The sequence below is a fragment of the Capricornis sumatraensis genome, chromosome 3, assembly GCF_032405125.1.
Source record: "Capricornis sumatraensis isolate serow.1 chromosome 3, serow.2, whole genome shotgun sequence".
Taxonomy (NCBI): domain Eukaryota; kingdom Metazoa; phylum Chordata; class Mammalia; order Artiodactyla; family Bovidae; genus Capricornis; species Capricornis sumatraensis.
In genome coordinates this window covers 40,724,366-40,752,188 of record NC_091071.1, presented here as the reverse complement: position 1 = coordinate 40,752,188, position 27,823 = coordinate 40,724,366, and the positions used below count along the sequence as shown (strand labels likewise).

General features: G+C 65.1%; 2 protein-coding genes across 7 annotated transcripts in view; one reads left to right on the top strand and one right to left on the bottom strand.

Moving 5' to 3' along the window:
• The window catches only part of TSC2 (TSC complex subunit 2), a 30,805-nt gene extending 16,998 nt beyond the window's left edge, over window positions 1–13,807 (top strand). For 2 of the 6 annotated variants that reach the window (XM_068968690.1, XM_068968689.1), the window contains 22 exons: window positions 171–293; window positions 753–887; window positions 2,076–2,265; window positions 3,036–3,129; window positions 3,332–3,434; window positions 3,651–3,745; window positions 4,810–4,938; window positions 6,297–6,461; window positions 6,605–6,757; window positions 6,882–6,994; window positions 7,430–7,645; window positions 8,092–8,295; window positions 10,114–10,244; window positions 10,641–11,140; window positions 11,306–11,381; window positions 11,601–11,687; window positions 12,396–12,582; window positions 12,662–12,801; window positions 12,916–12,994; window positions 13,070–13,161; window positions 13,250–13,348; window positions 13,463–13,807. In XM_068968690.1, coding sequence (XP_068824791.1) covers window positions 171–293; window positions 753–887; window positions 2,076–2,265; window positions 3,036–3,129; window positions 3,332–3,434; window positions 3,651–3,745; window positions 4,810–4,938; window positions 6,297–6,461; window positions 6,605–6,757; window positions 6,882–6,994; window positions 7,430–7,645; window positions 8,092–8,295; window positions 10,114–10,244; window positions 10,641–11,140; window positions 11,306–11,381; window positions 11,601–11,687; window positions 12,396–12,582; window positions 12,662–12,801; window positions 12,916–12,994; window positions 13,070–13,161; window positions 13,250–13,348; window positions 13,463–13,633 — 3,282 coding nt within the window. In that variant the 3' untranslated portion in view covers window positions 13,634–13,807. Of the gene's footprint in view, window positions 1–170; window positions 294–752; window positions 888–2,075; window positions 2,266–3,035; window positions 3,130–3,331; window positions 3,435–3,650; window positions 3,746–4,809; window positions 4,939–6,296; window positions 6,462–6,604; window positions 6,758–6,881; window positions 6,995–7,429; window positions 7,646–8,091; window positions 8,296–8,869; window positions 8,939–10,113; window positions 10,245–10,640; window positions 11,141–11,305; window positions 11,382–11,600; window positions 11,688–12,395; window positions 12,583–12,661; window positions 12,802–12,915; window positions 12,995–13,069; window positions 13,162–13,249; window positions 13,349–13,462 lie in introns of all 6 variants that reach the window. The other 4 variants (XM_068968692.1, XM_068968693.1, XM_068968688.1 and 1 more) reach the window with 3 other exon arrangements.
• Window positions 13,808–13,877: 70 nt separating this feature from the next.
• The window catches only part of PKD1 (polycystin 1, transient receptor potential channel interacting), a 38,871-nt gene continuing 24,925 nt past the window's right edge, over window positions 13,878–27,823 (bottom strand). Inside the window, exons 17-46 of the mRNA XM_068967134.1 lie at window positions 27,111–27,254; window positions 26,752–27,031; window positions 26,472–26,685; window positions 26,216–26,387; window positions 25,979–26,131; window positions 25,233–25,377; window positions 24,503–25,123; window positions 24,115–24,271; window positions 23,768–24,020; window positions 23,492–23,687; window positions 21,594–21,764; window positions 21,355–21,498; window positions 21,064–21,274; window positions 20,855–20,981; window positions 20,033–20,149; window positions 19,905–19,954; window positions 19,369–19,553; window positions 19,204–19,297; window positions 18,837–18,955; window positions 18,562–18,764; window positions 18,293–18,487; window positions 17,831–17,970; window positions 17,341–17,453; window positions 16,967–17,114; window positions 16,740–16,865; window positions 16,407–16,581; window positions 15,977–16,267; window positions 15,775–15,909; window positions 15,396–15,701; window positions 13,878–15,302 (exon numbers count right to left, since the gene is read on the bottom strand). Of these exons, the coding sequence (XP_068823235.1) occupies window positions 14,832–15,302; window positions 15,396–15,701; window positions 15,775–15,909; window positions 15,977–16,267; window positions 16,407–16,581; window positions 16,740–16,865; window positions 16,967–17,114; window positions 17,341–17,453; window positions 17,831–17,970; window positions 18,293–18,487; window positions 18,562–18,764; window positions 18,837–18,955; window positions 19,204–19,297; window positions 19,369–19,553; window positions 19,905–19,954; window positions 20,033–20,149; window positions 20,855–20,981; window positions 21,064–21,274; window positions 21,355–21,498; window positions 21,594–21,764; window positions 23,492–23,687; window positions 23,768–24,020; window positions 24,115–24,271; window positions 24,503–25,123; window positions 25,233–25,377; window positions 25,979–26,131; window positions 26,216–26,387; window positions 26,472–26,685; window positions 26,752–27,031; window positions 27,111–27,254 (5,856 nt within the window). The 3' untranslated portion in view covers window positions 13,878–14,831. The remainder of the gene's footprint in view (window positions 15,303–15,395; window positions 15,702–15,774; window positions 15,910–15,976; window positions 16,268–16,406; window positions 16,582–16,739; window positions 16,866–16,966; window positions 17,115–17,340; window positions 17,454–17,830; window positions 17,971–18,292; window positions 18,488–18,561; window positions 18,765–18,836; window positions 18,956–19,203; window positions 19,298–19,368; window positions 19,554–19,904; window positions 19,955–20,032; window positions 20,150–20,854; window positions 20,982–21,063; window positions 21,275–21,354; window positions 21,499–21,593; window positions 21,765–23,491; window positions 23,688–23,767; window positions 24,021–24,114; window positions 24,272–24,502; window positions 25,124–25,232; window positions 25,378–25,978; window positions 26,132–26,215; window positions 26,388–26,471; window positions 26,686–26,751; window positions 27,032–27,110; window positions 27,255–27,823) is intronic.

Below are 27,823 nucleotides of genomic sequence, written 5' to 3'. Positions count from 1 at the left end.
CCGGGCCTCCCGCCCACTTGGCGTCTGGAGGCAGTGCCCACGGTCCAGGACTGACCCTCCAAGTGCGAGCTGCAGGGACACAGGGCCAGGTCATGCAGGAGAGCAGGTCCGAGCCCTGCTGCTGCCCAGACGGAGCTCCCAGCCCTGAGACCCGTCTCCTGTTGCTGCAGGAGACCGACTGGAAGGTGCTGAAGCTGGTGCTCAGCAAGCTGCCCGAGTCGCTGCGCTATAAGGTCCTCATCTTCACCTCCCCGTGCAGCGTCGACCAGCTGTCCGCCGCCCTCTGCTCCATGGTGCGCCTTCCACTCTGGCCCTCCCCCTGGTCCACGGAGCCTGGGAGGTGGGCGGGGCCACATGTAGCACAAACAAGTTTGCCTCAGAGACTCGTCCCTGGCTGGAGCGCAGCAGGGGCCTCCAGGACCCCATCGTCCCGTCCCTGCTCACCGGTGGGGGATCAGGGGCCTCAGTGAAGGGCCGAGCTCGCAGGCCCAGATGGGGTCCTGACTCCTCCCTGCTCCTCCAAGGAGCTCCGTGATATAGGCATCCCATTTCCTGTCTCCCTAGCAGGTCCGCAGGTGTCCTCCCGCTGCTCTGAGAAAGCAGACTGCTGGTTAGAAAGGGCAATAGGAGGGTCCCAGGCCTTTGGCCCATCCTCCCGCTGGGCCTCCATTCTCAGGGGCCTGCCTGGGTCCCTGGCCACCTGGCCTGATCTCTCTGTCGACAGAGCTTCACATCTGGGCCGTGGCTGTTAGCTTTCAGGTCCCAAGACCCTGGAGCGGCTCCGAGGCACCCCAGAAGGCTTCTCCAGGACCGACCTGCATCTTGCTGTGGTTCCCGTGCTGACAGCCCTGATCTCTTATCATAACTACTTGGACAAAACCAGACAGGTACCAGGCGGGAGAGGGACAGGACGCTGGCCTCAGTCAGAGTGGGCCAGTGTCTTCCTTATAACCTGGTGCTGGGCCAGGGCGAGGGCAGCTGGTTTTGTTCCCTCTGGGGCCACTGCAGGCAAGGGCTGACCCAGCCTAGAACCACGGACGTTTGGACTCCCTGGTGCTCCCGAGTTCTCTCCGGGTGTGGGCTTATGCAGTGCTTAAATATGCTCTGCCAATGCAGCCCCGTTTTCTTTTTAAGGAGCATCGCTTGGCTTGCCCTTGCTCCAGCTTTAGGGTAGGTGCTCAGCCTCTTTACTGACCTGGGCGTGTGTGGAGAGGCAGGGTGGCCAGGCTGAGGGCCCCTGCTTCTCTCTGTTTCCATATCTGTCATCAGGAGCAACAAGCACGCATGGTAAAGCTTGTCTCCTCAGTTCCACACTGCTGGGTACAAGGCCTGCAAGGAGCCTCATTCTTTAAGCTCCCGACACTTGTCTTTGTCACCCTGCCCTTATTGAGCAGGGAGCAGAAGTGCTTGGAAGTCAGGGCAAGGCGAGGCGCGGCGCTGGACAAGGACCGTGTGGGCCCTGAGCCCACGCTCCCGGTCAGCGCTGCCGGGGGCTCACTGCCCACTCGCACTCCTGGGGATCGTGAGCCTCAGCTCCTCCTGTGTGGCCTGGCCTGGTTTTCATGGCTGCACTCCTGGGGTAGCTGGCCATACTGGGCTGAAGGTTTCCCAAGGACCCATGAGGCCCAGAGTGTTACTGGGGGTCGGGGAGCTGGCTGTGGGATGTCAGAAGCACTCAGGGCCCAGATGGTTTGCCCTGAGGCTGTGGCCTGAGCCGGCACTTGTCTCCTGGGAACTCGGCCCAGGGTGGATGTGGGCCCAGCCACCTCGCCGTGGCAGACAGCTGGGGATTCGAGAGCCCAGGGAGTTGAGCCCAGCGTGTCCTGGCTCTGGATTGGGCTGGGGGCACATGGGGAGGTGTCAGGGAGGCCTCGCTGTCCACTGGGCTTGGGGGGCTTAGCTGCTGGTGGTGCTGCCGCTTGGGGGCCCTGAGACCTGGGATAGGCCCTTGGCTTTCCCCTCTAGGGTGGAGGCGGAGAGACTGGGCCCTGGCTACCCAGAGGGGCTCTCTGGACGGGGCAGGGGCGCGGGCCAGCCTGTGATGGGCCTGGTGTGAGTCATCGTGCCGTCCACAGCGGGAGATGGTGTACTGCCTGGAGCAAGGCCTCATCTACCGCTGTGCCAGCCAGTGTGTGGTGGCCCTGGCTGTATGCAGCGTGGAGATGCCTGACGTCATCCTCAAGGCGCTGCCTGTCCTGGTCGTGAAGCTCACACACATCTCAGCCACGGCCAGCATGGCCATCCCGCTCCTCGAGTTCCTGTCCAGTATGTGTCTGTGCCCGCGCCCGTGTGTGCTGGGATGGGTGTCAGCAGGGTGGGCTCTCGAGTCTGGGGCTGCGCCTTGCCTGAAATAACCTTTCCCAACTCTCACCTCCCCTTGCTGCAGGTAGGTGTGCTGTGCCCCATTGACCCCCTCTGCTGCCTCAGGGCCTTTGCATCCTCCACCCCCCATGCTTGAGGGCTTTCCCTCCTGGCCCCTCAGGGTCAGTGGCCAGAAGCTGCCCGTTGGCTGGCCCTGGGCCCTGTGCTTGCCCGGCTCTCAGCCTTCCCTTTGTCCCCTCAGCACAGCCACAGCTCGGAGAGCCTCTCGCCTCTCAGGCTGGGGTGTCCAGGAGCTGGGGGTGCCTGGGTCGCCCCTTCCTTCCCAGTGTCCCTGGGTATCTGGCCCTTAGCAGGCCTTGGCCATGTGGACAGCAGGAGCAGGGCAGGGCTTTGCTTCTGTAAAAGGCCACCTGGGACCAGCCATGACTGCATGTTCTGTTTGTTTACAACGTTTTGTAAAGATGGAAAGCATTTGTAGCTCACAGGACATAAAGTGAGTCTGTATGGAGCCAGGGGCCCGTTGTTTGCAGCCCTTGGAACCAAGACCCAGGGCCATGTCCGGGCGCCCGCTTTCGCTCCTTGGCTGCCCTCTCGGGTCCGAGCAGTGAGGCTGGCTCTGGATACACGGCACAGGGCACTGGTGCCCAGCCCTGCTGTGGCTGTGCGCGTGTCTGCCCAGCCACCGGGCCTCTCACTGGCTCTGCTTGTTGCAGCTCTGGCCAGGCTGCCTCACCTCTACAGGAACTTCGCAGCAGAGCAGTATGCCAGCGTGTTTGCCATCTCCCTGCCATATACCAACCCCTCCAAGTAAGTGCTGGCCATATGTCCCTGCAGGCCTCCTCCTCCTCGGTGTGGCCCAGGCCAGCTGGAGGCCTCTGCTCACCGGAGGCCAGGCCTTTGGGCAGAGAAGGCCTGCTTGGTCTTGGCGCCTCTGACCTGCCGCCCTCTGTCCGGCACATTTCCCTGGGTCCCTCCCCGGGCTGCCAGCACCTCCTTTTCTCCTCGGCAGGTTCAATCAGTATATCGTGTGCCTGGCCCATCACGTCATAGCCATGTGGTTCATCAGGTGCCGCCTGCCCTTCCGGAAGGACTTTGTTCCTTACATCACCAAGGTGAGCCGGCGAGGCTGTTGGCCATCCACGGCTGGAGCAGGGTGACCAGTGGGAGGGGAGGTGGGCACCTCTGGGGCACAACTTGTGGCCGCCCATGTCCTGGGCCTGTGGCTTGCCCCAGGCTCACGGGGTCCCTGGGTGGCCCTGGCAGGGGCAGCGGGAGAAAACCTGTGGGCGCCTCCTGGCCTGTGGCTCAGCTCCACTCCTCTCTGTCAGGGTCTGCGCTCCAACGTCCTCCTGTCTTTTGATGACACTCCCGAGAAGGACAGCTTCAGAGCGCGGAGCACCAGTCTCAACGAGAGGCCCAAGAGGTGCGGGGCCTGTGTGAGCAGGGCAGGCCTGCCAGTGGGGCCGCATGGTGAGGAGGCCGGGGCTGCCTGGCTGCCCCAGGCCACAGAATGGAGACAGGCTGTGGCTGAGGGCGAGCCCTCTGCAGCCGTGCTGAGCGCCAGGTGCCCTGGGCTCGGGAGGCAGGCGGCCCCAGAAGGCTGGAGAGGCCTTTGCCCCCTGGGGCCTCAGTGTGGCTGAGCCTGCATGCTGGATCCTGGCTGGTCCTGCCTGGATGGTGGGCGAGTACAGACTCGCCGAGCTGGAGATTGGGGTGCCAGGTAGTTCTAGGGCATCTGGATTTGGGGCTGACTCCACCGAATGAGCCCAGGGTTGACTCCTGAGAAGCCCACACCCAGCCTGGAGCCTCAGACCGCGGTGGCCTGCTCCCCCAAGCTCTCTCCCAGCCCACTGCCAACCAGGGACACGCTCTTCATCTCAGCTGCTTTCGCCAAATCTGAGAAGAGCCGTGCTAGGCCTCGTGTTCTTGTTTTGCATTCCATTTGAACGGCTGCCCGCCCCCGTCCCGCCCCCCCTCCTTCCGGTCCAGCTTTCCTGGCTCTTCCTGGTGGGAATACGGCATTTTCCAGAAGTCAGTGTGACCTGAGTCAGAGGCTGTTCTCTCAGGGTCCCAGCGGCTGGGGCTGGGCCTGCGGTTAGAACTGGCCTTTTCTGGAGCTATGCCCCTCAGGGCCCCAGCAGCTGGTCCCGAGCAGGGGGGCGGGACACCTGGTCAGCACAGCCTGGAATCTGCCGTGCGGTGTGGTCCACACACGTTTAATTTGCACTGATGTTCTTTGTTTTAGTATCATGCGTGAAACCTTACTTTTTTGCCGTCATGTTTACGCAATGTATTTTCATGCGTTTTTGTTTTCTGTTTCTCCCCCTGCTAACTGGCCTCTGGCATGGTTTTTTGTTCATCTCACCCGCGGGCTCTCCATCCTGACCCTGTGGCCTGTGACCTTTCCTCCTCATCCCTCCAATGGCTTGTCCTCCCTGCCGGGAGCTGGGCTCTCTGGGGCTTGGGCCTTCCTTCCTCACCTGGTAGTTTGAGGATAGCCAGACCCCCCAAACAAGGCTTGAATAACTCTCCACCCGTGAAAGAACTCAAGGAGAGCTCTGCAGCCGATGCCTTCCGGTGCCGCAGCATCAGTGTGTCTGAACATGTGGTCCGCAGGTAGTGGGCTCTGTCGGGCGGGGGGCTCGGACCCTGGAGCTGGGCCTGTGAGTGGCGCTGCCAGGCGGGAGCACCCGGGTGGTGGTGCATGGGGCTGCTTGCATGACCTCATCACCTGCCCATGCCCTCCCCGGCCAGAGTGGAGGAGAGCCCGCCTGGCAGCCCTTGGGCCGTGTGCCCGGGGCTCTGGGGCGGGGAGCCTGGTGGAGAGGGCTGGAAAGGTTGCATTCTGTCACCTGGCCTCAAACTAGCGTGGGCTAGCTGCACGGCGTCCTCAGAGGCTGGCCTGGGGGCCCGAAGCGGGATGACCTTTGTGAGGCAGCTGGTGTCCAGTGGCAGCGCCCATAGGCCTGTCCTGGAGGTCAGGGGCTTTTGTAAACTAAAGCCACACCCATGCCGGTCACCTGAGGACACACTCCAGGGTTTGGCTTTTCTCTCACATTCTCTTGAGTGGGCTTTCTTCTTGACTTTTTCCTTTGGGAAAGGTCTGTTTTCTGTAGCAGGTGAGAGGGAACGGGGGCTTCTGTGTAGGGCAGTGGGCCGGGGGCCAGCCTGCAAGGGGCCAGGCGCGGAAGGCCTGACCTCCCCAGGGGTGCGGCCTTGTCACTTCCCCTGCTGTGTCTTGGGGCTCTTAAGGGGTTGGGTTCACTGCTTCATGCCCATGGGCCAGGCTATACTGTCTTCTCACCTGGAAGCCCCCTCAGGCCTCAGCATCCCACAGCTCGGAGACCCAGCCCCTCGCTGATGCCTGGCTCGGGCCCCAGCCTGAGCCTGGCTTCCCTGAGTGGGGTTTGACCTGGATGGGAGTCAGGGCTGCGGAGCCCTGTTTTCAATAACTTACAAGCAAAACTGAGCCATGGGGGTGTGAAATTTGTATTGGAGTGAGACCTGCACATACCCCTCCTCCTGGTCACGGGGCAGGGTTCGGTGGCCAAGTGTGGGGGTGAATGCAGAGCCTCACATGGGACCCAGACCCTGCCCGTCCTCCATGGGAGGGCCTGGGGGCAGAATGCAGTCTTTGTCTGTGTCCCGTGGTCTCCGCGTCTGTGCATGACTCCACTGTTCTGCCACAAAGGGGTCACCTAATTCTCCTGTGTTTCGGTGAGGGGCCAGCCTCTCTCCCCGTCTCTGAGGACTCTGCTCCGACGAGCTGGCCTGGGTCTCTCCATGAGCCCCTGTCTGCCTGCCCCCAGGGCGGTGTGTCCAGTCTTTGCCAAGCTGTAGTTCGATGGGCCACATGCCCTGCGGGGTCTTTCTGAGCGTGGCCCTCTCCGCACCTGCATGCCTTGAGCTTTGGCCCCTGTGGTAGACAGCTAGGCCCCTGCCGGCACCTGACCTTGCCATGGCTCCTCTTCCAGCAGGATTCAGACCTCTCTCACGAGCGCCAGCTTGGGGTCTGCAGATGAGAACTCGATGGCCCAGGCCGACGACAACTTGAAAAACCTCCACCTGGAGCTCACAGAGACGTGTCTGGACATGATGGCCAGATACGTGTTCTCCAATTTCACGGCAGTCCCCAAGAGGTGTGAGTCAGCTCCAGGACGGGGCGGGGCTGTACTCTTCTGTGACTGCATTCGGTCTGAGCGGCCTCAGGAGTGATATGGGGGCGCCTTGGCCGTTCAGGGCGCCCACCCAGTGAGGTGTTGACCGACTCCTGTGCTTTCAGGTCCCCTGTAGGAGAGTTCCTCCTGGCTGGTGGCAGGACCAAAACCTGGCTGGTTGGGAACAAGCTTGTCACCGTGACGACGAGCGTGGGGACCGGGACCCGGTCACTGCTAGGCCTGGACTCGGGAGAGCTCCAGGGCGGCCCGGAGTTGAGGTGACCACTGCTTTCTGCCTCTGTCTGCCTGGCCTCCATCCTGAGCCCACGCCTGCGTGAGAGTGTCAGATCACCTGAGCCCATGAACTACCTCAGTCACACTCTGGGGACCTTCTGTCCTCAGCTCTGACCCCAGCGTGCACGTGAGACAGACAAAGGAGGCCCCCGCCAAGCTGGAGTCCCAAGCTGGGCAGCAGGTGTACCACGGAGCCCGGGACCGGGTCCGTTCCATGTCCGGTGAGCCTCCGCCCCACCCTGCCTCCCCCACAGGGTCTCTGCGAGGCCCAGAAAGGCCCGGGAGCCGCGGCGCAGGGCAGTCTGTTCAGACCTGACCCCGACTCTGAGGAACTCCTGCTGTCTGCAAGCCCTCCCCACCGGGCGAGGAGGGGCCGCTGCTTCTGCGCAGCTATGAGCCATCAGTCCAGCCCACCCCTGGGGCTTTCTCTGGTGTCATTTAAATGATCCATGGTCTGACTAGGGGATTCTGGGGCCCTTGCCTGCTGTCCTGGGTCTACCAAGGCTAACTCGACACTGTCCAAGGGCCATGCCTGGGGAGGGCCAGGCTGCCTGGGCCCCAGCTTGGAGTTTGGCAGCCTGGGCCCCCGCTGGAGCAGCCAGGCCTGTTGGGCCAAGCGGTGGTGGTCACCAGCCCTCGCCTCTCCTCCTCCTCAGGGGGCCATGGCCTTCGTGTGGGTGCCTTGGACGCTCCAGCCTGCCACTTCCCTGGCAGCCCTACATCCCTGGGCTCCCAGACTGCTCCAGCCGGCCAGCCCGAGAAGGCCTCAGCTGGCAGCCCGCTCCCAGCGCAGAAGGAGAAGACAAACCTGGCTGCTTACGTGCCCCTGCTGACCCAGGGCTGGGCGGAGATCCTGGTCCGCAGGCCCACAGGTACCCAGGGGTGGGCCCACGCTCTGCCGGCCTGGGCTGCTGTCAGCATGTGGCGTGCACAGTGACGCAGCGCTCTGGACACGCGGGAGCTGGTGGCGGCCAGTCGGGAGGTCACCTTGAGCTGAGTCCCCAGGGGTGGACATGAGGGCCGGGTGGCGGCTGGTCTGCTCAGGATGCCACAGCAAAGCCCTGCCAGCTGGGCGGCTGTAACCACAGGATCTCCTGCCTCCTGGCCTGCGAGCCGAGCGTCAGGGCTGTGGACGGGCTTGTTTCTCCTGTGGCTGTCTTCTCGCCGGGTCCTTACACAGTCATCCCTCTATGTCTTAGTCGTCCTTTGTCGTATGGATTCTGGTCAGAGCAGAGGAGGGCACAGCCAGGGCTGCCCAGGGAGGGCAGAGGGCAGGGCTGCTGGGGGTGCTGTGCTGAGCCCTGAGCCCGCCCCGCAGGGAACACCAGCTGGCTGATGAGCCTGGAGAACCCGCTCAGCCCCTTCTCCTCGGACATCAACAGCATGCCGCTGCAGGAGCTGTCCAATGCCCTCATGGCTGCCGAGCGCTTCAAGGAACGCCGCGACACAGCCCTGTACAAGTCGCTGTCAGTGCCGGCGGCCGGCTCGGCCAAGCCATCCCCGCCCCCACGCTCCAACACAGGTGAGCGCTGGCCCCCGTCTGCCTGTGCGCCCCGTCTGAGGGCGGATGCCCGTGTGGGGTCCCAGGCCGTCTTGGCACTGCCAGCCTTGGGTGCTGAGGAGGTCGGCTGCACGCAGGGCACACTAATTTGCAGACCTGGCTCTTGAGAGCAGGGCCTGCTCCTGGGGGAACTTCCTTTGGAGACGTGCCATGAATCGGTGGCTCGAGGCCCCGCTCAGCTGGCCCTGCTCGTGGGGTGGACACGGGTCTTGCTCTGCACTCTCCTCGGGCACCCGGCGCTCCTGCTGCTGGGGTGTGGGTGTGGACGCGCCAAGCTCACCTGTGCCTGTCTGCGCCTGCGCTGCCCTCCTCCCCACTTCCCTGTGGCCGGGTGACCGCTCGTAAGGAGGAGAGGCGCACTCCTGTCCCCGGCGTGTGCCTGAGCAGCTGGGAGCGCTGGCGTGCGCGCCGGCTGCTGGCCGCCCCTCTCTCTCCCCAGGCTCGGGTCCTTGCAGGACCGGCGGTGCCTGTCCTCTCTGCTCGGCTGTGCGTGGCCTTCTTCCTGCTGACGGGCCGCTCACGGTTTCCCTTGCAGTGGCCTCTTTCTCCTCCCTGTGCCAGTCCAGGTGCCAAGGAAAGCTGCACAGGAGCATTTCCTGGGCAGGTATTCATACGCTCTTTAAGGAAAGCGGTATTTGCTGCAGAGCGCCGCTCTGCCTCGTAGATGCTGTGTCATCGTCCTTCCTCCGGTCACCCCTCCCCGACCCCGTCTGAGCCTCTCATCGCCTCAGGGAGCCATCCCCGACTCGCAGGAGAACATCGGTGCAGGATGCCTGTGCTTTGTCAGCGGGAACCCCCACTGCCTTGTGCCCTTTGTGCCTGAGTTGTTCCCAAGCCTGTCAGGCCCTCTCAACCCCGTCTTCAGCTTGAGGGGGTGACCTGGGCGACTGCACCCCAGAGGCCAGCGGAGGACAGAGCTCCCCTGCCCTGGCTCTGGTGCTGACGGGCCTTGTGAGCCCACAAATGGGGTGTGTCTGCCGTACACACGGGCTGCCCGAGGGCCCTGCAGGCTGGCTTGCAGCCCGTTGCTCCCAGGCCCCGACCGGAGGGTGTGGCTGGCCAGGCGCTCCAGCCGCCCTGGTCCCCCACATGGGCAGGACTGGCTCGGGGCGGGCACGGCAGGGCTTCTCGAGGCGGCAAACACACTGCACAGTGCGGGGCTGCGCTGACTCGGTCGCTTCTTCTCAGTCCCTCGCCCTGGTGCTGGCACAGGAAACCTGGCTTGGGGTCATGCTCCCTCAGCTGCCTGGCTCTGGGTCGGTATGGACTCAGCAGGCCAGCCTCCACCCTCCGGAACACTTCAGAGCCCATGTGCACACGGGGCCCCTCACTTGTCTCTCCCTTGGGCCTGGCAGGGAGGAGCTCGGAATTCTCCCGGCTCCTGAGGGCTGTTCGAGGCCCCTCCTCTGGGCCGGGGCCTGTCTCAGGCAGGGGCTTCTGCAAAGGGGTCCCATCTGTCCTTTCCCACCTGCCTTGCCTGGGGAGCTCCCCGGGAGAGCTACAGGGACAGCTTCTGTGGATGCTGGGATCCACCCCAAGGGGCCAGGTGCCCCCCATCTTGACCCCTGGGAGCCCATGAAGAGACCCCTTGTGCAGGGCACTCAAGTGTCCTTCTCCAGCTGGCTCGATGGGAGGGGGTGGCTCAGAGCCCCCAGCAGGAGAGCCTTGGGCCAGGCCCTGCTGGGGAGCCACTGTGCCCTCTCATGGGGAAACCCGGTGCCCTGAGGCCACGTGAGTCCTGGACGGGCCACACCCAGCAGCACGTCTGTGTCCTTCCAGATTCCGCGGTAGTCCTGGAGGAGGGAGGTCCAGGCGAGGCCAGTTTGTCTGCAGAGCCTCCTGAGTTGGAAGACTTTGAGGCAACACTGGGCTCCGATGGGCGCTGTGGGCGCAGCGACGCTTTCAGCAGGGTGAGTGCAGTCGGGGGAACCGCCTGAGGGGCCTGTAGGTGTCACCCCCTGCTGGGGGTATGGTGGGGCTGAGCCGCTATAGGCTGGTTTGCTCTGCACTTCCACCACCCCCCCCATCCCTGTGCATATCCCTGTTGTGGGGCAGCTTGGGGTTCCCTGCAGTGGTCTGCCCGGGGCTGTAGCCCCTCCACGCCAGCATCCTGTAGCCTGGGGCCTTGGCTCAGCTGCTGAGCGAAGGGCACGAGAAGTGCTTTTGGGGAAGGGGAACCACTAGCTCCGTGCTGGCCGCTCTGAGGCCCTGGCTGGGGATGGGTGGGGCCTTATTTCTCTAGGTAAACCTGGGTGGGCTCTGCAGTGCCTCCTGGTGAGTGTTTCCTTTGGATCCATTCTTCCCAGTCATCTTCCACCTCCAGCCAGGAGGAGAAGTCATTCCATGCCGAGGAGTTGCCTCCTGGGGGCATCCCCATCGAGCGGGTGGTCTCCTCGGAGGGCTCCCGGGCCTCCGTGGACCTCGCCTTCCAGCCCTCTCAGCCCCTGAGCAAGTCCAGCTCGTCGCCTGAACTGCAGACCCTGCAGGACATCCTGGGGGACCCCGGGGACAAGGCTGAGGTTGGCCGGCTGAGCCCTGAGGCCAAGGCTCGGTCGCAGTCAGGGATCCTGGATGGGGAAGGTGCTCCCTGGTCAGCCCCGGGTGAGGAACGCCGGGGCCGGGGCCCCTCCCAGCCAGAGGGCCCCCTGCCTTCCAGCTGTCCCCGCTCCCCCAGTGGGCTGCGGCCCCGAGGCTACACCATCTCGGATTCGGCCCCGTCACGCAGGGGCAAGAGGGTGGAGAGGGATGCCTTCAAGAGCCGGGCAGGGACCTCCAACACCGAGAAGGTGCCGGGCATCAACCCCAGGTGAGCCCCGCCCTCCTGGTGCCCCCGTGGGGGCCTGGTACCGGCAGGGCCTGAGCAGGGCAGGCTGGCCGCAAAGACCAGGGTCCTTGGTGACCGCGCTCTGGCCCCCTCACCCTTGGGCTATGATTGCTGGCTGAGACCTCACCCGTCTTCTCCCCACCGCAGCTTTGTGTTCCTGCAGCTCTACCACTCACCGTTCTTCGGTGACGAGTCCAACAAGCCAATCCTTTTGCCTAATGAGGTAGGTGGGTCCCCTCTCCCCTGCAGGGCCCCCTGGAGCCCGGCTGCAGGTGCCCAGTGGGCTGAGCCCCCAGCTGGGCAGTGGGGGCTGCAGCCCAGCTCCCAGAGGCCAGCGAGAGGAGAGGCTTCTCCCGGACAGGCACTGGGCTGCATCTGGCTGGGCAGGGCTGGAGGAGGGGACTTTTCTGCCCTGGGCTCAGACTGGGCTCTGTGGCTACAGTCTTTCGAACGGTCAGTGCAGCTCCTTGACCAGATCCCGTCATACGACACGCACAAGATCGCGGTCCTGTACGTGGGAGAAGGCCAGGTGAGGCTGCCGGGCTAGCAGGGGCGGCCTGGGTGCTGGGCAGAGAGGGTGGCCGCTCTGCTGTGGGTGGGAATCTTGTCCTCCGCAGAGCGGGGTTCTGTAGGAGCTGCTAGAGTGTTAGGTGTACATGGAGCTCTCTTCCCTACAGGACTCAGGAGTGAGGTTGACCAGCTGGGTGTGAGCACAGAGCACTTGGGGGTGGGTTGTCGCTGACCCCAGGGAGGTGGCTCTGAACGGAAATGAGGACTCGAAGAGTGCCAGGCAGGGGTGGCGAGGGGACAGGACGTGATGGGGGGCGCAGTGGCACCCCTCGAGGCGGGCAGTTCCCAGCACAGGGTTTGCATTGACTCGACCGGAGTCTCAGAAGCGCCCTGGCTGCCGTGGGCCAAGGGCTGGCCTGGCGGGAGGTGAGGGGGATTGGGCAGCCAAGGACTCTGGGTTTTTCTGAGGACAGAGCCGGCCCAGGTCAGTGGCAGATTGGGAGCAGCGGGGCAGGGGTGGGGGGAGGTGACACCCTGGAGAGTGGGTGTGAATCTGCATTGCCTTTTGGTCAGGTGAACGGCAGAAGGGGGGCTGTGCCAAGGCACACTAGTCAGCCTGCCCCTGGCCCCCAGCAGCATCAGGCCCTTGGGGTCCTGTGGGCCCGGGACGGGGGGTGGCTGGGGGCGGCCTGGGAACTGGTACTACCGTGCCTTCATCTCCCCACAGAGCAATAGCGAGCTCGCCATCCTGTCCAATGAGCACGGCTCCTACAGGTACACAGAGTTCCTCACAGGGCTGGGCAAGCTCATCGAGCTCAAGGACTGCCAGCCGGACAAGGTGTACCTGGGCGGCCTGGACGTGTGTGGTGAGGACGGCCAGTTCACCTACTGCTGGCATGACGACATCATGCAAGGTGTGCCCTCCCTGTCCGCCGGCCCGCTCCTCGGGAACCCCCACCCGGCCCACCCCGCTCAGCTCTGCCCTCCCCACAGCGGTCTTCCACATCGCCACCCTGATGCCCACCAAGGACGTGGACAAGCACCGCTGTGACAAGAAGCGCCACCTGGGCAACGACTTCGTGTCCATCGTCTACAATGACTCTGGCGAGGATTTCAAGTTGGGCACCATCAAGGTGTGCTTGGGGGCCTCGGGGCAGCGGGTGCAGGTCTGGGCCCCAGGCTGAGTGTGGAGGGGGTCGCAGAAAGAGGCCCTCGGCACCATGGTGAGCCTGCTTTCGTGTGAGCAGGGCCAGTTCAACTTCGTCCACGTGATTATCACGCCCCTGGATTATGAGTGCAACCTGGTGTCTCTGCAGTGCAGGAAAGGTGAGGCAGGGCGGGGGCAGGGGTGTGGGGAGAGGCTCCAGGGCTGAGCCCCACATGAGCGCCGTGTCTCCCCAGACATGGAGGGCCTTGTGGACACCAGCATGGCCAAGATCGTGTCTGACCGAAACCTGCCCTTCGTGGCCCGCCAGATGGCCCTGCACGCAAACGTGAGTGGAGGTGGCCCCTAGGAGGTGGGGGTCAGGCCCGCAGGTGCCCCCGTGTAGGGGGCTCACCGTCCCGCCCTCCCCACCCCAGATGGCCTCGCAGGTGCACCATAGCCGCTCCAACCCCACCGACATCTACCCCTCCAAGTGGATCGCCAGGCTCCGCCACATCAAGCGGCTGCGCCAGCGGGTAGGAGGCTGGGCTGCTGGGGGGGTGTTCCACAGAGATGGGGTGGCCAGCCTGGGGAGCATGTGCCACCCCCTCTGCACTTGCTGCTGAAGCCCACCGCCCCCCTGCCCCCAGATCCGTGAGGAAGCCCACTACTCAAGCGCCAGCCTGCCCCTGATGCAGACACACCCTCCTGGTCATGCCAAGGTTCCGGCACAGGCCCCAGCCGAGTCCACGCCTGCCTATGAGACGGGCCAGCGGAAGCGCCTGGTCTCCTCTGTGGACGATTTCACTGAGTTTGTGTGAGGCTGTGCAGGGTGGGTACTCTGACCCGTGGGGCTTTTCTGACCTGGACACATCCTGGGCTCCAGCTGTTTGAGCAGCTGTGCTGCCAGACCTTCCCTGCCCCCACAGCACTAGGTGATATTTATCTGTGCAAATAAAGTGCTGGCATGGCCCAGGCCTGTGCACTCAGACACAGACCCAAGAGTGGACACAGACACGGAACAGTCAGTCAACTCATTTATTTGACTTCGTCTGTTGGGGGGGTGGGATCTAGGCTGTAGCTTCGGCCATGTCCAATAGAGTGGGGAGGGGGCCTGCCAGGCTGCTGCTGGGGCCTTGCCCTTGGGACAGCCTCACATATATGTGATCACACTCACCTCCCCGAGCCCGGGAGCCAGCCCCCGGGCAGAGATCTTCCCCTACCAGCTCTAGGGTCCCAGCCCTCACCCAGACCCGACACCAGCAGGCCTAGACAGGAGGCTAAGGCCACGGTGGTGGCGAGGCCGGCCTAGGGGGGGTTTCCCCTCCAACAGCCCTTTCTGCCCAGCACCTGCCAAGGCCAGACTTGGATCTGAGAAGCAGCTGCTGCTCCTCTCGCTGGGCAGGCAGGTGTCTGGGGAGGGAAGGACAGCACTGGTGGTCCCAGCTCCCCTTCAATGTAGGTGACAGTGGGCACAGGCTGCTTCAGCCACCAGATCCCTTGGCTGTATTGAAAGATAAAGCGACGTACAAAAATATATACATTTTAACCCCACATAAATTACAACAGACACATGGCGGCAGCTGAAGGCAAGTGCACTGAGTAGGGACGGAGAAGGTAATAACTTAGGGGAGGACGACAGGAGTGCGGGCCCCTCCCCAGAGCCTGGGGGCTTGGCAGGGGAGACATCAGCCAGGAGGGGGGCCGGGCACAGCCCGCTGTACCTGAGGAATCGGGAAATAAATAGCGTCTGAGGCCGGGCACTCGTCCAGCACTGCTGTGTCCTCCCACAGGAATGAGAGGGGACCCTGGGTCCAAGCTGGCCACGTGGCCTCTGTAAAGTGCTGAAGCCCACAGAGCCTGCCTGCTCTCTGGGGACCTGCGTGCAGCTGTTCTGCCTGGCCCGTGACTGAGGGTGGCAGAAAGTGATAATACTGAGCGGTGTCTGCTCTGGCTCCGAGGGGCCAGAGGGGAGCCACAGGTGCGCCCTGGGGAGAGGGGAGCCCAGAGGCCCTGGCACTAAGAGCTGCTGGGATGGATCTTGTTTTTGGCCCTCAGTGATGCTCTGCTGGGGCCTGTAGCCAGGCCGATGCCTCGACTGGCCCGGGCAAGGCGGCTGGGCAGGATGGGCTGCAGGCCTGGTGGAGGGCTGGGGGGCGGGGAGGCCAGAGGCGCACTGCTCCTGCGGCCGTGCAGGCGCTGCAGCCGCCGCTCCAGCTGGTAGACGTCCTCTGTGGCCTGGTTGAGCCGATCAAACTGGGTGAGTAGGGCCTCAAATACAGCATGGAGGCGGGAAGGCTCGGGCTCCAGCTCTCGAGGTCCCGGCCGGCCCAGGCCCAAGCTCAGCCCCTCCAGCTGGCTGGAGGAGGTGGAGAGACGGGAGGCGTCAGAGTCGCCGCTGGGTGGGGGAACGTCTGGAGAAGCCTTGGAGCCCCGGGATGAGCGGGAGGGCAGCGGCTCCATCCCTTCAAAGCGGACTTTGTGGCGAAACTGGGGGCGGCACAGGGGCTCGGTCAGTCCGGCTGCGCCCTGGGCTCCGCTGGGCCCAGGGTGCGTCCCTCTCCCCCCCTGGGCCGTACCCACCTCCTTGACCTTGCTGAAGCCCATCCAGAGGCGCAGGCGGCGCAGGAACAGCTCCACCATCTCGTAGTCCTGCGGCTCCCAGGCAGGGCGGTACAGCTCCCCACGCAGAGTGTGGTACCGCCACCGCAGAAGAACAGACCCCAGCCTCAGGGCCCCCAACAGACGCAGAGCCCAGAGCCCCGTGCACAGCATGGGGGACAGGCGCCAGGACTCCGCAGGGCACAGGGCAGGAACCCCGGTCCCGGGGCACAGCACCAGGAGGGCCTGGGCAGCGCTCCGAAACGAGTCCACACAGGAGGAAACCAACTGCGGGAGAGGGAGCACAAGTGAGGGGCGGGCCCGGGCTCAGCCACCCTCCCACGGCCCCGTCCGGACCTACCAGGACAGCAAGCTGCGCGTAGGCTGCGGCGAGTACCACCAGGCCTAAGGCTGCCCCCGCGAGCTCCGGCAGCGCCCGGCACAGCGTCTTGCCGAAAACCGACCACTGGCGCACAAAGCGCAGCTGCTGGGCGGCCTGCGGACAAAGGGCGTCAGCCGACTAACCCTGCCAAGCCGCCCCGACCCACCGGCTCAGCCCTCACCTTGACCAAGAGCAGGAAGAGCAGCGAGGCGGCCAGGCCGCGAGCCGCGGCGCTCAGCTGGGCCACCTGTTCGAAGCTGGTGAAGCGGCGTGGGCGGCGGCGCAGGAAGCGGGTCCACTGGCGGTCGGCGGCGCCCAGCTGGGCCAAGCGCACCAGCGCCGCGGCAGCCGTCAGCGCCACCAGCAGCCACCGCGCCCAGGTTCCAGCCCTCGTGGCGCGCGCGCGCCCCTCCCTGCGCCAGGCGCGCACCTCGGCCGCCGAGAAGTACACGGCGAACAGGAGCAGGCTCACCTGGTGGGGCGGGGCGGAGCCGAGGCGGGGTCAGGCCTGTGGAGGGCGGGGCCATGGCCCTGGGGCGGGCCCGGGAGGGCGGGGTCAGGTCCAAGGAAGGAGGCTGGGGCGGGGCCACTGTCTCGGGGGCGGGGCCTACCGAGGTGAGCAGCGGCAGAGAGAGGCCGGCGCTGAGCCGCCGCAGCGCGAATGGGCGGACGCTAAGCGCTGCCACTGCGTGTCCGGCCGCCGGGAACTCCAGGCGCAGCGTGACGGCGGCGTGCAGCCCCACGGCCGGGCTGTAGCGCGTCAGCTCCACAAACACGGCACGGCTTCTGCGCGGAGGGCACGGGCAGGGGCCGGGAGTCGGAGGGGGCAGCGCTGCGAGGGGCCGGTGCTCTCCAAAGGGGGTCGGGCAGCGGGTGTTTTGCGGACGGGACAGCGCGTGCGGGGAGCGGGGGGAGCGGGCGGAGGGGCCGAGCGTGGGGCCCACCTGTTGTCGATCCAGTTGTGCAGCTGCAGGAATCCCAGCTGTGCGCGGCTCTCCTCCAGGCTGGGTCCCAGCTCCTGCACGTAGCCCCCGCTGTCGTACACCGCGCAGGAGCCCCAGGACCACACGCTGCAAGGAGGGGCGGCGTCAGCGCCAGTGCCCCGGCAAGCTCCTCCGAAGGGCTGTTCCTGCGTCCCCCCCACGCCCCCCCGGCCGCCCTCCGGGCTCACCCCAGCAGGTCTGGCGCTGAGTAGGCCCAGATCTCGGAGCTGTTGAGAGCAGCGCTCCCCCAGCCAACACCATAGTCGCTGGTGCTGAAACCGCCTGAGGCTGCTGAGCACGCGGGGTCCCTGGAGCCAGGCGGGTGCGGGCAGAGCGCTGAAAGCAGAGGGTCCAGGGCCCTGCCTGTTTACCAGCCTCCAGCCAAGCTCGGCAGGGCCTCACTGAACCCGCCCAGCACCCCTGGAAGTAGGTGTCACTGTCTGCACATCAGGAGACCCAGGCAGGCTGTCACCCAGCTGGGGGCGTTGGATCCAGACCCCGGCAAAGGGTTCCCTTTGGAAACAAGTTAGGCTAAGTGCCAGGGCGCCCCTTGGTTACTCACCTTCCTGCAGCCGCACCTGCCGCAGCCGTGGGGGCCCCAGCTCCGGCCTCGACTGGTTCCCATGGATGTAGGGGAGCAGAACATGGGACATCCATGGCCAGAACTCGTCAGACCTGCCCACCCCAGACCCAGAGTCGGTCACATGGCCGTCCCTCACGGCCCAGCCTCCTGGGGTGAGAGGCCCAGGGAACACTGCTACCAGTCCCGACCCGGCCAGCAGGAGGTGGCCAGTGCTGCCCAGGGGAGGAGGTGTGGCCTGGGCTTCCTGACACTCAGGGCCGATGAAGCTGTGCTGGGCCTGTCCTGTGTCCTCTCCCCACGGCCAGCAGCACCCACTCCAGTTCTGATGACCAGAAATGGATCGAGACGCTTCCCAACACCCCTAAGGGGCTGTGTTGCGCCAAGCGCAGGGCTGAGGTGGACCCTGGCCGGCATCAGCACCGCCCTGGCCCAGAGGACAGACTTGTGCCTGCACACAGGACCTCCGTACCGGGTGATGGCCAGGAAGGCCTGGCTGTCCAGCTCCTGCTTGATGGCACTCTGCAGGCGGTAGGCATGGTTGTGGCACGAGGTATCCCCGTAGTTGGCCAGCAGTGTCACCAGCAGGAAAAACATGTAAAGCAGGAGGCCCTGGGGAGCAGGGATGGCCCTGGGGTCAGCCAAACCCAGCCTGGTGCCCCATGGGTACAGCCTGTGACAGAGCGTGGCTTTCACACACTGGGCAGCAAAGTGCCCACAGCCAGGGAGGCTGGTGCTGAGAGCCAGGCCTGTGGGCACACAAGGTCTGCGAAGGCCAAGAAGCCGCACCCACGAGGCTGGGCAGGAAAAGGTCACAGGAGGGGTGGAGCCCACAGAGCCCTAGACCACCTGCGGAAGGGCCTTCTGTGCTCAGGAGGAGGGTGCATTGAGGTCGGGAAGGGAGGCCAGGCACCAGCGCGGGGACCGAGCTCACCCGCAGCATCCCGTGCAGCCTCTTGACCTTCCGGGCTTCCTCCTTCGCCAGAAAGAGCGCGAAGCCGTGGGGCGGCCGCACGCGGGGCACACGCTCACTCACGGGTGTCACGGCCGGGCTCTCCACCAGGGTGTCATCCTCATCTGGGTGCAGCCGCTTGGCCACCAGGGAGAAGTACAGCGCCTCCAGCAGGACCTGGGCCAGGGCTGGCGTCAGAGGGGACCCTGGCAGCCAGAGGCTGGTGGGCTGGCCCCCCACACCCTTGTCACCTTGAGTGGCTCCCAGCAGAGGAATGAGGCCAGGAAGCTGGAGCCGCTTGAGAGGAGCCACATGACAGACACACTGGGGGGGAAGCTGGCGCCGACCCACCCCGACACTCCCATGGCCACAGCCACCAGGAGCAGGCTGAGCCCGTGGGCCAGGGGTGCACACCAGGCTGGCAGCAGCCGCTTCCGCAGACCCTCCACCAGCCCTGGGAAGGCAGACAGATGGGTCAGCAGTGGCTTAGAGGAGTGGGAGGCTGTCCTGGGACTTGGGCACGCACCTGTCCTGGGGAGCCTGGCCGGCGAGGGCTGTTCCCAAGTCAGGCCTGGGCTGGGCAGCCCCGTGTCCCCCAGGCTCTGCAGCACCACGGGCTGGGTCTTCTCGCCAGGGGCGCTGCACCTGAGGCAAGATGGGGGCACTTGCCCGTCAGTGGCACACTGCTCAGGGGCGCGGCCAGCCCCCTCTGGCCTCTGTGGAAAGAGGACGCCGCCCCAGGCCAGGCAGACGGTGCTGGGCCTGCTGGCTGCTCGGGGGTGCTCGCCTTGCAGTACTGGGACCCGATGCCCATCCTTCCTGCCACTGCTCCAGCAGCTGTTGCCCCACAGCACCATACCTCCCTACCGCCACCCCTGGAACCCGGCACTCACAGGCCAGCGAGCAGGTCTGTTTCTCCCTGCGTATTCTGGGTGGGGGCCAGGCTGCCGGCCCCTTCAGCCAGGATCTGCCGGATCAGGTCCTCATCTGGAGGGGGCAAGATAGGTCACCCCAGAGCCCTCCTGGGGGGCCAGGCAGCACCTCCCCACCCTGCGCACCTGAAGCAGAGAAGTACTTGGCAGGCGAGGAGGGGCTGACCAGGGAGAGACTGTCCTCCTCTGGGCCTGGCGTGAGGCCTATCCGGCCCCGAGCCAGACGCTGCAGGGCGCTGCCCATGACAGACGGGTCACTCAGCAAGTCTGGCCAGCTGAGGGCACCTTCGCTGGATGGCCAGCACACTAGGCTGCAGGTAACAGTCAGCAAGGGGTGCCGGGGCATGTGATTGCACACACACCCAACCCAAGTCACAGGCAGACACGCAGGGCTCTAAACAAACGCTCCCAGGACAGGCGTGTAACACACGGATGAGTACATGTGACCCACATGACACACGGAAGAGGATACGCGACGCCCACGACACACGAATGGAGACACGTGATGCCCACGACACACGGATGAGGACAAGTGACCCACACAACACGTGGAGGAGGACACGCAACGCCCACGACACACAGACGAGGACGTGCAACGCGACCCTCGCAAGGCATAGCTGACCGACACAGGAAACAGCTCGTGCTTTCTTTAGAGACCCCACCTTTTAGAATCCTCCAGAGTTAAGTCCTGTTTCATTTGTCCAGCAAAGGCCTGTTGAGGACACAGAGAGCCTGATCCCAGAGTGCCCAGGCAGCAGCCCCACCTGGGCAGGCCCCGGGGAGCCCGCACCTCGGCACCGAGTCCCGGGAAGGCGAGCACGGAGCTGTCCAGCATGGATGAGTCCAGGCAGCTGTCCACGTCCAGTGCCTGTGGGCCTGCGGGGGTGGGGCTCGGGCCCCCTGCCACCTGCAGGAGAGGCAGGTGGTCAGCGGGACACAGCTCGGGGCCCCGCTTGGGGAGGCATGCCCGCCCTGGCAAGCAGAGTCTGCGGCAGTGCTGTCTTGAGAACCTTCTAGAACCACACGTATGCTCTACACCCACAGACTCCATCATTTAGAACCACACGTGTACTCTACACCTACGGACTCCATCACAGGAGCCACTTGCCATGTGCCGCCACGGAGCGCCAGGAGTGACTCCTGTGACCGAGAAGCTGAAGTTTATCTAACTTGAATCAGTGTAGCTGTGGATGGCCACACAGAGCTAAGGACAACCCTTAGCTGAGGCGTGTGGCCTTTGCTGAGCACTGCGTGAGGTCTCTGGCTGGCTCTGGCCAGGTTTTTTCAAGCCCGTCTGGGACTGGTGCTGGTCGTTCCATGACCGCTCGGGGGACTTGCCAGTGAGGCCACCTGGGTTGTTCTTGGAGCTTTTAAGTGACCTCCCACTGCCGCGCTGGCCCAGGGTCTGCTCAGACTTTGTCCTTGGGTCAGTTTTTCTCAGAACCTGTGGCCCGTCGTCTGGGCAACCCATCCCTGCCTGCCCAGTGACCTGAGGCGCGGGCATTGGCAGCTCACGGGGCCCATTCACGCCTGGCTCTGATGTGCTCTGGGTGCTGACCCCTCCTGACCCCCCTGGACAGCCTGGCCATGCTCAGGAGCCCCACGCACCCACCTTGCTCCGGGACATGCGGAAGAGGAACAGGATGGCCAGGTAGACCGGGTAGACGACCAGGCTAGACACCAAGCCGACGGCGACGGTGTCCAGGCTCAGCGGGGCCAGGCTGGATGTGGGGCCCTGGCTGCGGGAGAGGACACATGGGCTGGCTTGCGGGGAGGCGATGGGGGGGGCCGAGGCGGGCGGGTGGGCCCCGCAGCACGCACCTGTGGGCGCTGTCCCCCACAGTCCCGTACCACACGGCATTAGCACCCAGGAAGAGGCCGAGGAGGAGGACGCAGCACGTGGCACGCTGTACACGTGTGAAGCGGCTCCGAGGCGGCCGGTCCCACATGGAGAGCCAGACGTGCTTGTCGAAGAAGCCACGCTGCAGCTCGGCCACCAGGAGGCGCTGGAACTGCTGCAGCGCTGCATCGCCTAGGGGGGACAGGCGGGCTTCAGGAGACCCCAGGCCAGGCATTGGTTTGTTTCGTGGAGGCCGCCAGGAGGGATCTTACTTGCAGCCAGCACCTCCTTCTCCACCAGGCCCCCGTTGGCCTCTGTCTCCACCGACAGCCAGTCGTTGACCAGGAAGAAGGTGCTGCGGGCGCTCTGCAGGTCCTGGACAATGACGTGCTGCAGGAACCAAGCGGGGCTCAGCCCTGCGAGAGCGAGCGGGTGTTCAGGGGCGGCAGGCAGTCAGGGCCAGTGGGCGGTGGGCGGGTGGGGCAGGCAGTGAGCGGGCAGCGGGCCCCACCTTTGTTGTCATGCCACACGCGGATCTTCCACAGGCGGCCCAGGCTGTGTGGGGTGGCAATCTGGAAGACATCCAGGCTGTTGCGCTGGAAGGCTCCATCCCCATCCAGGTGTCGGTGGCCGCTGCGGCCGTCTGCCCCATACAGCATGATGCCCACGTGAGCCGTGGTCCCTGGATCAGGGGCAGACATGGGTGCAACTCTGGGTTTCTGTCCATGGACACTGACCCCGGGTGCATCTGCCTGTCGATGTCCCTTCAACAGGCATGGCCCTCGCCCCATGGCTCTGACACAGATGATCTCAGGCCCTCAAACTGTTCCACAGACGGCCCCGGTAGCAGCGGAGCATTAACTGTGAGTGGCCACATGGACCAGAAGCACGGCTGCCAGCCTGCAGTCTGCTGCGTAAGGGACCCGCGTCCTGGTGGTGACTGGTGGCACCGCCTCTTCCAGAGCCTGCTGCTGACCAGTTACCGCCCACCTGTCTCACACCAACCACCAAGTGGCCACTGGTGGCACCGCCCCTTCCAGAGCCTGCTGCTGACCAGCCACCGCCCACCTGTCTCACACCAACCACCAAGTGGCGACTGCTGGCACCGCCCCTTCCAGAGCCTGCTGCTGACCAGCCATCGAGCCCCCGTCTCACTCCAACCACCAAGCACACAGTGGTCTCGCCCTGTGTCGGCCACAATAAACCCACATGACGCTTTATGAATGTCATAGAGAGGAACAGAAAAAAACGTCAAAAATGAAAATTTCCCTGGATTTCCTTGGCAGTCCAGTGGTAAAAATCTGCCTTGCAATGAAGGGGACATAAGTTTGATCTCTGGTCCCAGAAGATTCCACTATGCGGTGGGACAACTTGGCCCGGGCGCCTCAGTGACGAAGCCTGGGCTCTAGAGCCCGTGAGCCGCATTGTTGAGTCAGCACCAGGGAGCCCGTGCTCCACAGCCAGAGAGGAGCGCCCGCGCCTCTAGAGAAAGCCCACACAGCAACTGATACCTGGGGCAGCTTCAGGATAAACACACAAAACCTTAAGAAAACAAGCACTTTCCTAATAAGAGAGGGGACCTGGTGATAAAGATGAAAGCACAACAAAGAGATGAAAACTGGTACCGAAAAAGTGCACTTTGAATCAAAGGCAAACACCCAACTGAAGACCCAGCCAACTGTGCGGCTCCTGCTGCCGCCCCAGGCCCTAAAAACGCCGCCAGTGGCAATGAGTGGCCGACACGAGTGAGGACATTGGTTGCAACAAAAAGGATGAAGACACCACAGAGCAACCAATACGGAAAATGCTTCTTCACGTGAGACGAGCTCTCAGAGGTGCTTCACAGCAGGAGCAAGGACGACGTGGGCAGTAAAATGACCTCTGGCCAAAACACAAGGACGCCCCTAAGGCAGCGCTCACTGACGGGAACACCGCTCAGACTACTTGCTCAGTTTCCCACAAAGAAACAAGATGCCTGATCTCAGCGTCCAACACGCAGTACTGATCCCACGCCAACCTGCTTCTCTGATGGCTGTAACTGATGGTCAGAGAGCTAGCGACGTTGTGAAAACAATTTTTTCACCCAGACCACCTGCTACCGTTTAGTAATCACCTCCCATACCGATAGATGCACTTCCCTGGGGGCTCAAACGGTAAAGAATCTGCCTGCAATGTAGGAGACCCAGGTCTATCCCTGGGTGGGGAAGATCCCCAGGAGAAGGGAATGGCAACCCACTCCAGTATTCTTGCCTGGAGAATCCCATGGCGGGCTACAGACTGTGGGGCCACTTAGTGACTAAACCACCACACAGTTGATGGTTCGGCTGGTCCTGCCCGCCTGTGCGTGCCAGTGGGACTGCATGCCCACAGGCCACTGCATGTGGACCTGGCCTGCTGGAAGCCCCTCACCTGAGCCCCGGCCCCAGCCAGTCTTGACCAGGATCTCGTACTTGAAGCGGCCCCCCTTCCCGCAGAACGGGATGGCGCGGACCCGGCGGATGTCCAGCTGGTCCAGCTTCCGCAGGATCACGGCCATGACTGCGTAGGTCAGCAGGCACACGGCGCAGGTCAGCAGGACAACGTGGTTGACGCCGGAGGCCGACTCCTAGGGAGACAGGCCCGTCAGCCCCGAGGCCGCGCACCATGGCGCCGGGCTCCCCTCCGTCTGGGTGCGGCGCCACTCACAGGGAAGGTGAACTCGATGCGGCTGGCGGGCACGAAAAGGCTGGCGCCGAAGGCGGTGAGGTGGCGGGTGAGGCAGACGGCCTCGCGGGGCGAGGTCTCTTCCAGGGGCGCCAGCCCCTCTGTGCGCCACGCCATGTGCTCCTCGCTGAAGTACTGGCAGAGCGACGTGTACAGACCCACGGACACCGCCAGCGCCGACCAGCGGAAGTGGCTGCTCAGGTTCAGGTGGTAGCTCGCGCCCAAGTCTCGGGACCTGGAGGGGAGCATGTCACAGCCAGGCCCTGCCCCACCCACCCGGCCACTCCCACCGCGGGGAGCCCACCCTCTGAGGCCCGTTGCGCGCGCACCCCGGGGCGAGGAAGAAGGTGTAGGGCCTGTGGTCGCCGCCCGCCAGGGCCTCCAGGCTGATCCTCTTGCTGGCTGAGCAGTTGTGCTCGTTGGGCCAGGGCTCCGAGTGCAGGTAGGCGGCCAGGAAGGGCTCGGGCTCGTCCGGCAAGTACTGTTCTGTGGGCGGCGGCACAGGCAGGCTCAGACCCCTGCCCAGGCAGCCCACACGCCCTGGGAGCCCACCCATGGCCCTCCGGCCGGGCCCCTAGAGCCTCATGAAGCAGGACATAGACCGCAAGTTGGGGGTGCCCGTGAGAAACGCCGGTTTAGCTGGCCACCCTGCAGCCCCACACGGGCTGGGCCGAGAGAGGAGGCGGCTGCCCACCAAGGGCCCCGCCAGCCACGCACCATCCAGCACCGTGAAGGTGAGCTGCAGGTGCAGCCCCGCCTCGGGGTTGCTGTTCTCAGGAGTGACCACGACGCTGACCGAGGCCCGGGGCTGGATGACGGCGGAACCGGCAGAGACGCGCTGGCCCTGGGCGGCCTGGTCCGAGTTATTGGGCACCTTCACAGTGATGGCGCGCTCTGAGGCGAGCTGCCTGATGGGGATCTGGGCGCCGGCCTGCGTCTGAAAGGCCATGGAGGCCACCTTGGTGGAGACGGTGTAGTTGCTGATGTAGCCAAAGGGGAAGGGGTTGGAGTCCACGAGCAGGATGAGCTGCACCACATCGCTGAGGTTGGGCAGGGCCGCGCTAAAGGCCTCGGGGATGGAAAAGTGGCAGCCAGGGCCTGGGGCGTCACCCTGGCACAGCAGGCTCCGCGGGTCCGAGCGCTTGCCCTGCGCCAGGATCTCCTCGCCCGCCAGCGTTAGGGGCTCCTCGTTGAGCACGCGGGAGCGTGTGAGAATGCCCACGAGGGCGGACGAGAGCTGGTAGGCCCTGGACGCCACCAGCAATGAGGGCGGCTCCGCCCCCAGCTCCGAGGGCTGTGGGCCCTGCACGTCCGAGCTGGCCACGTGGATGAGGTCACCTGTGGGCGGGAGAGGAGGTGGGGGGAGGCAAGTGAGGGGAGGCAAGTCGGGGGAAGCAAGTGAGGGGAGGGGTGTGGGAGGGGTCAGAGGTCGGCAGGGGCGGTGCACCTGTGATGTTGAGGATGCTGTCTGCGATGGAGGTGGGCGTCCCCGCACCCGTGGCGGTCTCCGCCTGCAGGATGCGCATCATGTCCTCCAGCCTGTGCAGCGTCTTCTTCAGGCACGAGCGGCACACAAGCTCCCGGCTGGACACCTGCAGGGCGCCCGCACCGCGTCCAGCCAGCTGGCCAGGCCAGGTGGGGCTCACCCCGCTGCCCCTAGCGCAGCCACTGCAGGGGCCTCCCCGCCTCCTCCGGCTGATTCAAAGCACCCTTCCCGCTGCATTCTGCAGAATCCACGCTGAACACACCTCTGCCCCCAGTCTCTCTCCTGGGAGCCCCTCAGTGACCCTTCCTCACATGTAGGCCAAGTTCAAGGTAACGTGGCCCCACTAGCCATCCTGGCCCCTCACACGGCTGAGCCAGCTACAGAGCAGATGGTAGTCACAGCCAATGCAGAGACCCTGCACTGCCCTCCTGAGGCCTCAGCAGCAGCCACTGGCCTCCCCTGGCACCATGCCCCCATCAGAATGGAGCCCAGCCCAGCCTGGCCGCCGACTCCTGGGCAACGGGGAGGGGACCACAGGCCCGGGGGGGGCACAGAACAGCATCTCCACTCCGCACCCCACCCTGGTGCTCCTTGTGCCCAGAGCCCTGGGGGCCGCCCTGGGGGGCATGCAGCCGTGCAGGCTTGGCCGAGGAGGGAGTTCTTGGGGTGTGGGGGGCCAGGCTGCCGTGGGGCTGGGTCCACCCTACCGTGCACTGGGCCAGCGCGGCTGCCACCTGCTGGATGTCGTCCACTGTGTTGACCCGCAGGGACACCAATGTCTCCGTGATGTTCTTGCGTATCTGGGCGCGCAGCTCCTGCCTGGGGTCCGGCTCCGCCAGTACGGGCAGGGCCTGCTCGTACTGCGGGCACAGGGCTGTCAGCGGGCAGTGCTGGCCGGACACCAGCAAAGGGGGCTTCCCGGGACCTGTGGGGATCGTGCCCACCTCATTGAGCACAGCGATGAGCGCCAGCGAGTACTCCATGACATGCTGGGGGTCAGCCTGCCGCAGCAGCCCCGGCAGCGTGCTCCCCGCCAGGCTATGCAGCCAGTCTGTGAGGTCTGGGGGGCCGTCGGCAGGGTCCCCGGGGGGGTCTGGCAGGGTGATGGTCAGAGACCTAGGGGCAGAGGCGGGGCGTGAACAGGGCTGGGCCCTCTCCTGCCCCTTGGCTGGCTGGCTGGCTGTGTGGGCACGGGCTCACCTGTTGAGGGCGACCACGGCGGCCCCCAGCTGGTCCTGCACCAGCACAGCCAGGCCCACCATGAAGTGGGGCGCGAAGCCGGGCGGCAGCACGGCCCCGTAGGAGGCAAGGCTGCCCTTGTAGACGCAGAACTCCTCGCAGTGGCCCTGGTGGCAGCGCCGCAGCTGCAGGGCGTACACCAGCGGTGCACCTGCGTCCTCTGCGTCCTGCCAGCCTGTGGGCCCAGGGCGTCAGCGGGTTCCCCACCCAGCCCACCCGCCCCGCGGCCAGCCGTACTCACCCATGCACTCAAAGTGCAGCTTGGTGGTGAGTGCGCGCACGTCCTCCAACGGGAAGAGGCGGCAGGAGCCGCCCCGTGGCGGGCGGTTGGGCGCCAGGCGGATGGAGGCGCAGCCCTGCTCCTGGCCCGAGCGGCCCAGCACAGTCAGCGTGAAGGTGTAGCCCTCGCCGTCACGCAGCACGCCCCGCCGCACCACCAGCCGCATGCCCGTACCACCCGTGGACGTGGTTGTTGCATCCAGCACCAGTGTCTCGTTGCTGAAGCTGCGCGCAGCCCACAACTGAGGGGGAACGGAGGCCACGGGCTCAGGGGAGGGTCTCCCCAGGACCACCCAGCGCCCCCAGCCCGTTCCCACTCACCCCGCGCTCCGGGTCCCCGTCGCAGTTGTCACAGCGGCCCTCCAGGTACACATAGGAGCTGCGGCTCACTGCGTACACCGCCTGCGCCTTGCAGGACACGCATTCCAGGGACACAATGGGCACCCGGCCGCTGCGGACCAGCACCTGGAAGCCGGTGGGGTGAGGGGGCCTGCCACCCGCATGGGCTCTGCTTGCGATGCCAGACCCTCCCATCTGCCCGGGCGGAGGGCAGCAGCAGACCCTGTCATGCCCCAGCCCTCCTGTGCCTCCGCCCCTGCCAGCTCCACCTGCCAAGGCTCCTCTCAGGCCCAGCTCTCACCCAGGACTCTGTGTGGTTTTGTGACTCCCAGGCTGGGGGAGGGGATTCGAGGAGAACAGATCACGAGGGCTTGTTTTCTGCAGCCCCCAGGGCCCCTGACAGGGGCGCAGACACAAGTGGATGGAGAAGCAGAGGCAAGAAGGCGTGAGCGAGTGCACGCATCTGTGCGGGGACGACAGCAAGCCAGGTGTGGCTCCGTCTGAGCCCCCTGCTGCTGTGCACCCTGGGGGGTCCCTGGCACACAACCCCAGATGGCCCCTCTAGGCAGGAACCCCTCCGGGCAGAGGCCTGGCACCCCCCTGGCATGGGGGATGCACCCCATCCCGGGCACCAGCAGGGCCTGGTGCACTGGCTGCTGTCACAGCCGGTGGGGTGCTGCGCTCAGGGAGGGAGA